The sequence below is a fragment of the Atractosteus spatula genome, chromosome 8 (assembly GCF_055471065.1).
Source record: "Atractosteus spatula isolate fAtrSpa1 chromosome 8, fAtrSpa1.hap1, whole genome shotgun sequence".
NCBI lineage: Eukaryota > Metazoa > Chordata > Actinopteri > Semionotiformes > Lepisosteidae > Atractosteus > Atractosteus spatula.
The window spans coordinates 6,945,006-6,957,889 of record NC_142713.1 but is presented as its reverse complement, the minus strand read 5'-3'; the positions used below and the strand labels follow the sequence as shown (position 1 = coordinate 6,957,889).

The window sequence follows — 12,884 nt, the reverse complement described above, 5'->3', positions numbered from 1 at the left end:
ATGTTGTCCATCTTCTATCTTTCCTTGTGGACGAAAGGCTATAGCAATGCGTTCAGCCAACTACAAAATTTCCAATTCCAAACTAGGGGATATAGAGCTTAACAAACTTTAAAAAAAAAACAAGAAAATCAATGAAATTACTATTTCATTATGCAACACTAAACTTTAACTTTTGTAACATGACACATGCAATGAATGCAGTCTTGTGGTGAATATCTTTGAGGTGTCTGATCTAGTTTCTCTGAAAGTTATACTGGACATGAAGTATTATAGTCAATTTTAGACATGCAGTGCTGAGCAAAAGGTAGCAAATAAGATTAGATATTTTGCACTGTTCATTTCTACTGAAATTGTAACAATTTTCTTTTAACAGTCAAGGCTGAATTGTATTTTGTAGTTAAAAAATTAGAGTATTCTTTTTAACTTTAGAAATGTATAGAAAGGAAAAAATGCTAAAATGCTTGGTATCTTCTGACCAAATCTAAGCAGAATCAATAGTAGTCAAATTTGTACAGTAGCAGACAGTGCTAAGAGAGCTTTTGATTGAATTGTGAAAGCTAATAACAAGCTTATTATACAGGATATTCTGTACATACAGTACTGTATATTGTAACTTATGTCTGTGTGTAAGATATCTAATACTTTTACACAACACTACACAGATGAGTGCTGCAGTAACATGTCCATAAAAAGTTATTCGGAAAAACAATCAATATAAACATCCTCATAAATATAAAAATAAATAAATATAAAAATCTCCTCATGTTCCCATTTGTTTAATATCCATATTTTTCAAAGGTCATCTGATGTTAAAACTCACATTGGCTTATAGTTTCAATTTACAAAATACACAGTAAAAAAAGTCAAGCTACTTATGAAATGCAATATAGTACCACTTCAAAACATTTTAGGCATTGTTCATTCTGTTTTTCGATGAGTAGTACATACATTGGCCCACAGTCAGAACTGGTGATTTCTAAAAGGCATAGACACTGAAAAAAAATAAAACTTAATAGCCAAGGCTGGCTTGGCCTATGAGTTAGTCACAGTACGTCCGTGAGTTTTATTTTTCAGACTCTGTTAGACATTTCTAGTAAACATGTACAGTATAGATGTATATTAGAGAGAGTTATTAGGAAGTTCACAAAGTGATGTGTCCCTTCAATTACCCATTTCCCAATTTCCATGCTTTCTCTGAAGTTCTTTCTTCATGTATTCCTTGTGATTAAGGCAGAAAAAAAACAAGGCAAAAGACGCCAATTGCACAGATGTTCGAGTGTTATTTCAAGTTTTATTAACTCTACGCTAGTTTCCAGTTACTATTTTTGAGACACCTGTGTGGTTACACAAACTTAGTCAATGAAATGATCTTTGAAATATTGTACCCCCCCAGAATATGAGCTCTTGGGTTCTAAATAGGGGTTTCAAAGCCAAAAGGTTAAAAAATGAAAATTAAATTGTATGCCTCTGGCTGGCTGATCATTTCTATCACAACTCTGATGAGAGGTAACCACCTACAATATAATTGGTCTCAGTGCCGGTACCTAGTGCCATATTCTTTGACTGGATTGAAATTTTGTCTTAGTAATGTGATATTAGCCATCTGGGAATTGTTCCAGTGCCTACTGGGAGAGACTGAGACATGTGGACATGCTCCTCTAACACAAATGTGCTGAGCCATTCATTATTTGACGTCACAGCATGCCTGCAGGTTACAGAGAGCCTGACCAATTAACCCTAACTCCTATGAAGGACATTTGTTAATGTGGTAGCCTGGTTAGGTACCCTTAAGACATGCAATAAAAACCGACTGATCAGGACTGTGAAGGTAGCTAGAACAACAGCTACAGCTTTCAGACATTTACGGTAAGCAAACAGCGCAGAGTCCAATATAATCACTGACTGTCATGACCACCCCTTGCACAGCGAATCTGAGCTCCTTCCATCTGGGTATCGATTTTGACTGCTTAGATTCAAGAGCAATAGACCCACGTCATCTTTATTATTCCCACAGCAATCTACCTGCTACATTTGGACAATCGACTGTATATTTTACTTTATTTAATGTATATTGTAACGCAACGGGGGCTCAGGCGGGCACCCTTGCCGCATTAGGTCGGCCCCCCACTGTCGGGGGCTCGAACCCGGGACTCCCGCGTCACTCAGTGGGGACCCAGCCCGGTGAGCTAAAGAGAGATCTCTCCACAGCCCAGTAGCTGTAGTCCTGCTATCACAGGGAAGGGCGGTGACGTCACCTGCTCTGGTACGCCGGCTCTTACACAGTGCCTGTCGGCCGTAAGCGTTACAATATATTTATTTTCTCTCTCATTATTCGGGCAGAAGCCATATCACCCTGCAACTCACAACTGGAAACCCACTGAAGCTCAGCAGGCGTAAGCCTGGTCAGGACCTGGATGGGAGACCTCCTGGGAAAAACTAAGGTTGCTGCTTGAAGAGGTGTTAGTGGGCCAGTAAGTAGTACTCACCCTGTGGTCTGTGTGGTTCCTAATGCCCCAGTATAGTGACGGGGACACCATACTGTAAAAAGGCGCTGTCCTTCGGATGAGATGTTAAACTGAGGTCCTGACTCTCTGTAGTCAGTAAAAATCCCAGGGTGTTTCTCTACTGCTGTCCTGGCCAATGTTTTGCCTGGACTTTACTAATCATGGTGTGAGCTCCTCAATGAACTGGGTTCATTACTCTGCTCTCCTCCCCACTGATAGCTGATGTGTGGTGAGCGTTCTGGTGCACTATGGCTGCCGTTGCAACATCCAGGTGGGGGCTGCACACTGGTGGTGGTGGAGGGGATCCCCATTACCTGTAAAGAGCTCTGAGTGGAGTGTCCAGAAAAGTGCTATGTACAATAAGTGTAAGGAATTATTATCATTGTTCTTATTTGTTAATGGGTTCATGTTGTCTTAAATGTATTGTGTATTGTGTTATGTATTTTACCTGGCTGCAAACCAAATTAAGCCAAATAAGGTAACAGTTTAAGGAGTTATACAAGTCTACTGGGGGATTCTTGACACCTTTAGTGGGTTGGATGATCCAGCTCTCAAGACGCAACATGAGAATGACAGAGCTCACTTTGTATCCCCAGTGAGAGGTTTTAATGGTTACACCAAAAGTGAAGGAACAGGGGAGTATTGTTTGACAAATTCTCTTGTTTCTTTTCGAGATGATTTTCTTCCTAGCACACTGCCCCTTGGAAACCTTACTAAAGCCTTCCAAGCTTTCAGCCTTTCCCCTGTTGCGTCTATTTTGAGTTTCATTTTCCTTTGCTTCTCAAAATAAACAGTGTAATCACGTCCTATGAACATCATGTTCTGTACCTTCAGTCGCTTTGGATTATAATTAAATGCAGGACAGGTGCTTGACTGGAAAGCAACTTGTTCGTGTCGCAAATGGGAAAAAAATAGACTCTTTGACACCACCTTTCTGTGGAGAGATGAGCATTTCTAATTTCTCCACAAACCGACAAAACAATTCATGCTGGTTAAACATGCAGTTCTGTGGTTTCTTGAAATGTTCAAGATATTGAATGCAGCACCAGTGCAATATACAGTATATGTTTTTGATGGTATGTGATTTTAAAAATTACTTTTCTGCAAAACGAAGTGATCTTCAAAGGAGTGCCTGGCTAGATTTTTTACAGTCTTAAAAAGTAGCAGCAGCTTATACAATTTGTAGAAATCTTTAACTTGGGCCCCGTGAATTTCATTTGTAATTAGGAAAAGAAAAGAGCAACTCCTTTTTGTAAGCCACATAATATATACTGTTGTTAAGTACTGCTCAGAATATGTCCCTTTATTTTATTCAACTTTTTGACAATAGGTCTTAAAAATAAAACGCACTATTTTAGACCAAAAACGAATTGGAAAGTACACATACCTGTACATTAATTAACGTTTTGTATTGTTCCCTAATTCTGCGCTGTGCGTAGGAATTCACAACGATAGTGTGCTATAAATGAGTTTTTGAGTTTCTCTTCTTACTCTTGACATCCGAAACTATTCCTGGGTAATTTTGTTTCAGCGAGTGAATTGCTAGTGCCTAAGAACATCTCATTAGGCAGAAAAGTAACTGACACTAACAAAGATGTTATCCCGAATATATCCTATAGCTTGATTTCGAAAAGTTTGAATAATGAATGAAACTGCCGTATTTCGTCCTTTTTAATGAGCCCTAAATTATCTGTTTTTTTTTCTAACTATGGGAAGACGTCGTTTTGGTTGTATTAACTGTAAAATATATGACATACTGGAAAACTCCGCTGAAATAAACTACGCGCAAGCATTATGTAGGTAATTCTAGAGCAACATCACCGTATGTTAATCTGATGTTTTAACAGACGGGTTAACATAAGATTTATTCATTTCAATGCGGAAAATCCTCTGTGCTTTTGAACACGGGTTCCATATGGATTTTTCTTTTCGAGTTGCCAATATGAACACTTTCGATCACAATTCTCAATTGGTTGAAATGGAACATCTGCAAAACTGGTTCCGCTTAGAACTGCGTTATGTAAATACTGTATACTCGCCGCCACGTTTTTGATGGCTTCGGAAAATCTGATATTTGTAGATCCCTATCCGTCTGACTAAACTCATTGAGCAGTTCCGAAAAGCATGCCCCAAACCTAGTTTGTGATTCCTGTCAAGTGGCATACTGTAAATGTAATCCTAACACAATGAAAATATTTAGTGCTTAAGAAATCAAATAAAACGATTTTTCGACTATTTACATATAGTGTAAACTGAGTAATAAACCCACTTTACCGAACTCCTTATTAAAAAAAAACTAAAATCTTTTCTGCTTATTCAGAAAGCACTATTGCAGTAACTCCGCTCAGGATATGCGTTTTTCACCAAATTGGGGTTTTGATTTTAGATCAAAACTCCATGTATTCTATAATACTGCAAATAGTTAAGAATCCAGAAGTTACGTTTAAATGTGTAGCTTTATGTAACATCTAAAAACGACATTCTTTAACCTCCAAAATATCCTTAAAAGATAGTGTAATAATAAATAAAATAATAATAAAAAACATTTCAAAGTACACCCCCCATGATCATCATCTCTTTCAATACATACATCACAGCTGTTTTTTTCTTTATCACAACTGCTCAGTATTCGATAAATATTTCTTGAAAAGTTTATCGCATATATTTATTGACCTGGGCTGGTGGGAGTGGGTTATTTTCAGTGATGCGGCGTGACTAACGGCTGGCGTAGACGAAGTGGGCTTGGTTGATAGCAATTTGTCGATGATTAATGAAACGCGAACCTCTTTAAAAACGTCTCTTCAGCTTTCCAGTTCAAACATCACTCCATCTGTTGAGTTAGTAGGCGGCCGGCTTCGCGCATCTTGGAAAGTAACTGGAGAGCAACAGAGCTCCGCTCCTCTCCACTTGAGTTGCTGGGAGGAGAGGCGAGGACGGGGCGAGGCTGTCATGCACTTCCCCGTAAATGTGCTGTTCTACTCGGGGGCCATGAGGAATTTTACCGACGAGAATCAGTCCTTGGGTCTGAGCGCAACCGACGGCTCCATTGCAGGCGCCGGCAACGCCAGTTCCTCAAGCAACGCCAGCGACCCTTTCGGCAGAAACGAAGACGTGGCCAAAATCGAGATTACAGTTCTAAGCATCACCTTCGTCGTGGCCGTGATCGGGAATTTGAGCGTCCTGCTGGCCCTGTACAGGACGAAGAAAAAGATGTCCAGGATGCACCTCTTCATCAAGCACCTCAGCTTGGCCGATCTCGTAGTCGCGTTTTTCCAAGTCCTGCCCCAACTGTGCTGGGAGATCACCTTCCGCTTCTCCGGGCCGGACTCCCTCTGCAGAATTGTGAAGCACCTGCAAGTCCTAGGTATGTTTGCCTCCACCTACATGATGGTCATGATGACCGTCGACCGCTACATCGCTATCTGCCACCCGCTGAAGACACTGCAGCAGCCTACCCAGAGATCTTACATTATGATCATCGGCACATGGATATGCAGCCTGGTGCTCAGCACGCCGCAATATTTCATATTTTCTCTGAGCGAAATTAAAAACGGGTCGGACGTCTACGATTGCTGGGCGCACTTCATCAAGCCCTGGGGCATCAAGGCGTATATCACCTGGATAACGGTCGGGATCTTCCTCATCCCGGTTGTCATACTAGTGGTCTGCTACGGTTTCATCTGCCACAGCATCTGGAAGAACATCAGGTATAAAACCAAAAAGCACGTCGGGGAAACTGCGTCCAAAAACGGTCTAATTGCCCGGTCCTCCGTGAGCAGCGTCAGCACCATTTCCAGAGCCAAACTGAGGACGGTGAAAATGACTTTTGTGATTGTCTTGGCTTACGTCGTCTGCTGGGCTCCTTTTTTCATTGTGCAGATGTGGTCTGTCTGGGATGAAAACTTCTCTTGGGACGGTACGTGCTTAATTTAGCGTATTGATATTTCTTTTCTGTAAAGCACTGCATCGTAGAAATGAAAAGCAGATTGCAACCTCTGAACAAATCATTTTATGAACGGGCTAGTAAATTACAATTAATTGTCAAATGCTTGCAGGCGCTGTTTCCTAAAATCGTGTCATACTTCTTACTGTTCCACAATCCACAGACACGCAATGTTTGGGCGCTATGATTCAGTGCTTCTGAGGTGTCTTCAGAATATTAGAAAACTTTGAAGACATGAGAAATGTAAACGACATTAGTTTCTCTTGGCTTCCTTAATTCTTAAATGCAAAAATAAATTAAAAACGTATCAACACAATCTGCCTATATATCTGCGTATATATACGCATACAGTATATCAACAGTTTTAGAGTAGCATATACAGTACAGACGTTATATGTATAGAAATAATAATAATAATAATACCCCAATATTTTTCTTAGAAACTTTTCTTTTGGCGGGGTAAACTCTGGAGACTTTTCGAAATGTCCATATTCCTTATGTTTATAAATTGCTTAATATAAGTTTGGAGCGTGTTGAAAGTTTTAAAAAAACATATTGTGTTCCGTGCAGTAGTTTAAAACGGCTTTTAAAAGGATAAATTCGGCTCGACTGCGAAACATGTAGGCTAAGAAGGAGCTCGTTAAAGACGTGTTAATGAAATGAATGTACTTCTATACTTAACCCAAAAGACTTGAATAAAGATCATCTATATTTTCGTTAGTATATACCAGAAGGTTAAATAAACATGAGGTAAAACGAGTGCCAATGTACGAATATGAGTAGGTTGTTACTGTATTTGTAACTCTCGCACTGGTGACTGTATTTTTCTTTACGTGTGTGTTACATATGTCAGACATAAGATTAAGCAAAGACTTGAGTTCGGTCTCAGTAATGAGCCATTGCTCGCTTTTTCTCCCCTCCTAGAATCGGAGAACACCGCGGTGACGCTGTCTGCGCTGCTGGCCAGCCTGAACAGCTGCTGCAATCCGTGGATTTACATGATTTTCAGCGGACACCTCTTGCAAGACTTCGCCTTGTGCTTCCCCTGCTGTCAGAGGCTACAGCAGAAGTTCAGGAAGGAGGATTCAGACAGCAGCCTCAGGAGAAACACCCTTTTAACCAGAATCAATAACCGGAGTCCGACATGCAGTGTGGGGACCTGGAAAGACTACGACAATTCTCCCAAATCCTACAGGTCCATTCCAGTGGAATCCTAAATCTGACTCCGATTTAATCTATTTATTTCATTTTTGATGTATCAGTTTCGAATTTTAACGGCGCAAGAAGAAATTTTATTATTTTTTTAGAAAGCTTTACTTCAGCTATCGGTCACCCGACGGTTACAAGCTGAGGTTGTATTGCACAAGCCGACCTACTGTACAACCTACAGAGTTTGTTCATTCAGTAGTATAATACTCCAACAGCAAAAACGACATACAAAATAAAATATTAAACATATTAAGAATAAGTGAGCAACAAGTGCAATATTTTAAAGCTAAGCAGCACTAGCTGTTAAACCTCTTTATCTTTTTTTCTCCGCGTTCATTTCATTCCTATTAGATTTCACACGTAGTATTATATGAATCAGATAAGGGACTGGACCATTATCTCCATAACAGTTGTACATATGAAGCCTGTTTGGTCTCATTGGTTTGGCTCTGCTTTATCTGTGATGAAGACAATATGCACGTATTTTATATATGTTTTAAATTTCGACCTTGCACCCTTGGCTAATTAGTAAAACGCACACATGAGCTGGTCAGTATTGCTGACTGTGTTTGAGTGTTTGCATGCGTGTGGACCAGCTAAAAAGTATGCATGGTTTTATTTTTGGTTTTGGTGAGAAACTGTGTGTGCGTGATTATTTATGGCTAACCTGTGGGAGCAAATGATACACCACAGAAGGTCCTTTCTTCCACATCATATTTGATAGGAATTTTTTTTTACAAAAGTGTACTTCCAACCCCAAAACAATGCTTCACAAACTGTCAAACATTACTAGATAGGCAGAGCAACATTACAAAACATTTCCTGTTCTACTTGAGTATGAAAAAGTCCAGAAGAATTATTTCAGTGTCTCATGTTAACAAATTAGTTGTTCGCTGACACAGAGAACATGAAGTACATTTGTAGAGGAGCATTTTGGGGAGTTATGGTGGTTTTCTAGCATGTTATATTTATAGGTTTGTTATTAGTATTATTTGCTTTTTCCAGAGTCTATTTATTGATTGTATTTGGTAAATAGTATATAGAGAAAAATGTCAAAAAGGTTGTATTCTTGATTATATTAGTACAGTACATACAAATGCATATTAAATTTAAATATGGGAAATTGCTTGAAGTAATGGTAAGTTTACTTTTCTTAGCTGCTTAAATAATTGCAATTCTGTTAAGTTTGGTCCTGAAAGAATCAAGTACTAATGCGTTGTATAAGACAAACGAGCACTTTAATAACGTGGAACAATATTGTTTCTAGTATCTAAATAAAATGTCACAGGGATTTTTAATTATATTTCATTTCAAAAGTTCAAAATAGACTGTCGGCACAACCAGAAACTCGCAGGTGTGGTTAATGTGTTCTTTTAAACAGATCTCAAGATTAAAAGTTTTGGCTTCTGCTGAATGCGGAGTCTTGGCAAATCTTGGAAACTGGAAGTCAAGTCGTTTTAACACATTTGCAAAGTAATTAGTCTGTCAGAGTGAATATAAGTGGCCATTATTTTTCAGCATAATAACTTTCCTTTACAAACATTCCACCCAAAACTCCATTATATTGATTTATTTTATTCAAGTGAATATAGCTGGCCATTATCTTGCATCATAATAACTTTTCTTTACAAAACTCTCCATACAAAAGTCAAATATACCTACTGTACTTATTGTGCTGTATGTAAGTGGGGGCTTTGATCATGCAAATGTTCCTTAACATCTCATTGCAGTTCATTTACTCATTTTAAATACAATAGGTTTTAAATTATTTTGCTTGTTGCTGGTCGGTCATTAAGAGAGCAATGGTGTGCAAAATATTTCCAAAAATATACAATCTTTCAATAGATCAATCTTCTTATTGCCATAAACCCAGGGTAACTGAGAATACTGAAAATATTTTTTTTATATGTGGCATAGTTCAAATAAAGCAAAATCACTTACTCTGCATAAGCGTCTGGACTGATGTGCTGGGTGTGTTTTAGTCTATTGTGTAGCCTGATGTAACTGAAATCCAATCTGAACATTAAATATTGTTCTAGATGTCATTTCAGCTACCCCAATAAATTGAAATGATGGAAAGAAAATTTATGGGAGGAGGAGAATGGGGCTTTATGGAAAACAGCTCAGAGTATTCAAATCTAAGCACCACAGATTGACAAATAAAAAGTGTCACTATAGCAAGGGGATAACAGTGCATTTTGTTCTGCATGTGTTTACTTGCTGCTTATTATATGAACAACACATTATCTAAGAAAATCACATTGCTAAACACCTGGAGAGATTTTTTTTGCTCTCTCTTGTTGCTTTTATTTAACATTTCTTTAAACGACATATTAGTGCACATATGATGTTCCTAAAGCTATCAGAAATCTGCAAAAACAACTTGCAATAACATTCTTAGGTACATAACATACTAGAAAAAACACACAGACTTTATGCATATCAGTAGATACACAACTGTCATATTCCTCTCTTTTCATTATGAGGCCGGAATAGCTCGGCAATTGTAATGAATTTTGGCGTAACCAAAAACATTTTAAAAAGGAAAGCTCCGCATTAATAGTTAGGATTTGTACAATATATAAAATGCACTATTATTCCAAGCAAATGTAAAATTGTTTTGTTTTTGACAAGTTCTGGAGTGTTGTGCATACTTTTTTTGTGGTGATATCTACTTTGACTTTGTATGCAATAAAAAAGAGAAATATCTTAAGCATCTAAAGACAAAAATAAAAACTCTATATGGACAGGGCCTATACTGTTATGTTTCTATTGATTTAAAATGAAGATTTTATAGTGCCTAAATGACTATATGTGTAGCAGTATAATGTAGCTATCTTAGGAAGATGATTTATGTCAGACATTAAATTAAATATACATGTGATCATCTTTTGAGTTAGTTAGAAAATCTTATTAGCATTCAATAATAAACAAGCGCAGAATATCCACAATTCATACTATGGGTGTGAGCTATGTGTACTGAAGTATTTTCTTACTGTGGCTATGTTTGTTATTTTCCTCAATTCTTGATCAGTTTTATGCAGCCTAGGACAAGTTATAAGTACAGAGACAGAGTTTTTACTCTTCAAGAGTTACTCGACAGCCCATGAAGGTCCAATACCATACATGCGTTTGCTGGAGGCTGCACCTTCATACATACTTTACTCATTCTTGAAAGATGCTTGTTTTTCTAATATTTATTTTGTTAGCATACACAGAGAACAATAAAAATATTTTAAGCTTCACAGCAGCCACGAGAAGGAGATTGCAGTGCTCTTTAAAGCATCGGGGAAATAAAAACATCATTGGCCAATTAAAAAACAAATGCCATACAGAAAATTACTTGGGTAAGATCTTTTTGACACATAACAATGGCCTAAAGGAGTGATAATTCTCAGTGTCTCACCATGCTTCATTATGTTCATAAATGTCAAATACAGCACAATCGGATTTGCGCCCTTTTGGAATTGAATTATGAGGTTTTTGCAGACTAAAATCCAATACAGTCAAGAAAATTGGACACGGAAACGGTCTTAACCCTACTGTCTTTTAATTCTGCCAAAAGATAACCGGACTCCCTAGGAGAAAATATGAAAGCTGTTCGCTTGTGCCAGAGGAGAAGGGCTTGAAAGAAATACTAATTTCAGTACACACTACAGGTCCTGGAGGTTTTCAAAGATAAGTCAATTTCTTGCTCTTTGGGTATCACTCAGAATTACTACTGTATGTGTTACTTCTTGCTTTTGTGGAATAGAATGTCAATACATGGTTTTCACTCTGGTTATCGCCCATCTTCCAAAGACATGTTCAATCAGACTTGATTGCACTGGTTCAATTTTCTTGACCCTGCAGTAGACTGGTCTTCAATCCATGGAGAGGGACGGCACCACGCTGATGACATCTTGTTTCTTATTGATACCTATAATTCAGTCCCCTACATTCTAGACATATATGATTACAAATCCTATTTTTGTAAACTCCGTTGAATGCTATGTAAAATAAACTGATCAAAATACATTTGTGATCCTAATTTCACTCCCACTAAAACACAGTAAATCAATTCTGTTATATACTGATGGAAAAAAGAAACGCAACATTTTCTGGAATGAGAAAACTATAGTTATAGCTTATGTACTTTCATCAAAATTTGTCAATTTGTTTTAAGCCCTCTGACCAGCAAAACAGCTTGTGCAGTGAGGCATTGCAGCTTGCCAATCACACGAAAGCTCGTTAGGTGCACTTTTACCCAACGAGGTCCAGGTGGAACAATGCCTGATCAGGTCACCTTTAAAAAGGCCTTAATACAAAGTGTAGGTCACTGCGAGAAAAAGGCCACACTTTGTCAGTTTTCTGTGCATTCCATAATGCCTCGAATGTCACCAGAAGCAAGGGAGAGAGACATTGGCATGCTGCAGGCAGGCATGTCATGTGCCAGCGTTGCCAGACACTATGGAGTGAACCGTTCCACTGTGTCCCGACTGCAAAGAAGGTCTCAGCAGACTGGCAGGACAGATGACCGTCCAAGATCCAGTTGCACTCGAGTGACCACACCAGAAGAGGAAGGACACATCAGAGTGGTCCATCTGAGAGATTGTTTCAGACCCACCACCCGCACTGCTGCTGAAACTGCCGGCAGACACAATGCCCGCATCATGCTGCTGGCCTTAGAGCAAGGCGACCTGTCAGAGGCCCTCTGCTCACACCTCCTAGATGTCACACCCGACTAGCTTGGGCTAGACAGAGGCTGCGATGGACTCGTCAGCAGTGGCATCAGGTCCTCTTCAAGTGTGAGTCACTCTTCAGCCTGTTCCACGCAGACGGGAGGGCCACAGTGTGGAGGAGGAGGTGTTGCGTTTCTTTTTTCCATCGGTATATATATCTTTGTTTGGATTGGTAAGCAATTGACAATCTTGCAGTGCCTTGAAGCTTACACAGGCATGACTTCAGCTGGCTTTCCAGTTAAAGGTCTTTAGGACATGGTAGGATGTGATTGGATCCCAGTTCATTTGTTTTTTTTTGATGTTTAATTCAGGAGTCATTAATTAAACCAATCAGATTTCAAGATTTATGTCCTGACCACAATGACAGGGCTGTCTTCTTTTTTAATGGGCCCGTTTCTATCAAACATATTGGATATTGGGACAGAAATCAACCTTTATCTTGGCATTACTGTCAAGATTTTACAAACTCATTGATTTGGAATACTTGTCTCTTATTCACTGGTTCTC

The 12,884-nt window shown here is 38.8% G+C and overlaps 1 protein-coding gene across 1 annotated transcript; it reads left to right on the top strand.

Annotated features, from left to right (window-relative positions):
- The first annotated feature begins 5,453 nt into the window (after positions 1–5,453).
- LOC148829120 (arg8-vasotocin receptor-like) lies at positions 5,454–8,259 on the top strand. Its single transcript, XM_088923406.1, has 2 exons — positions 5,454–6,420; positions 7,372–8,259. Exons 1-2 carry the CDS (start codon positions 5,454–5,456, stop codon positions 7,662–7,664), a joined length of 1,260 nt encoding a protein of 419 aa, XP_088779532.1. The 3' UTR covers positions 7,665–8,259.
- The last annotated feature ends 4,625 nt before the right edge of the window (positions 8,260–12,884 follow it).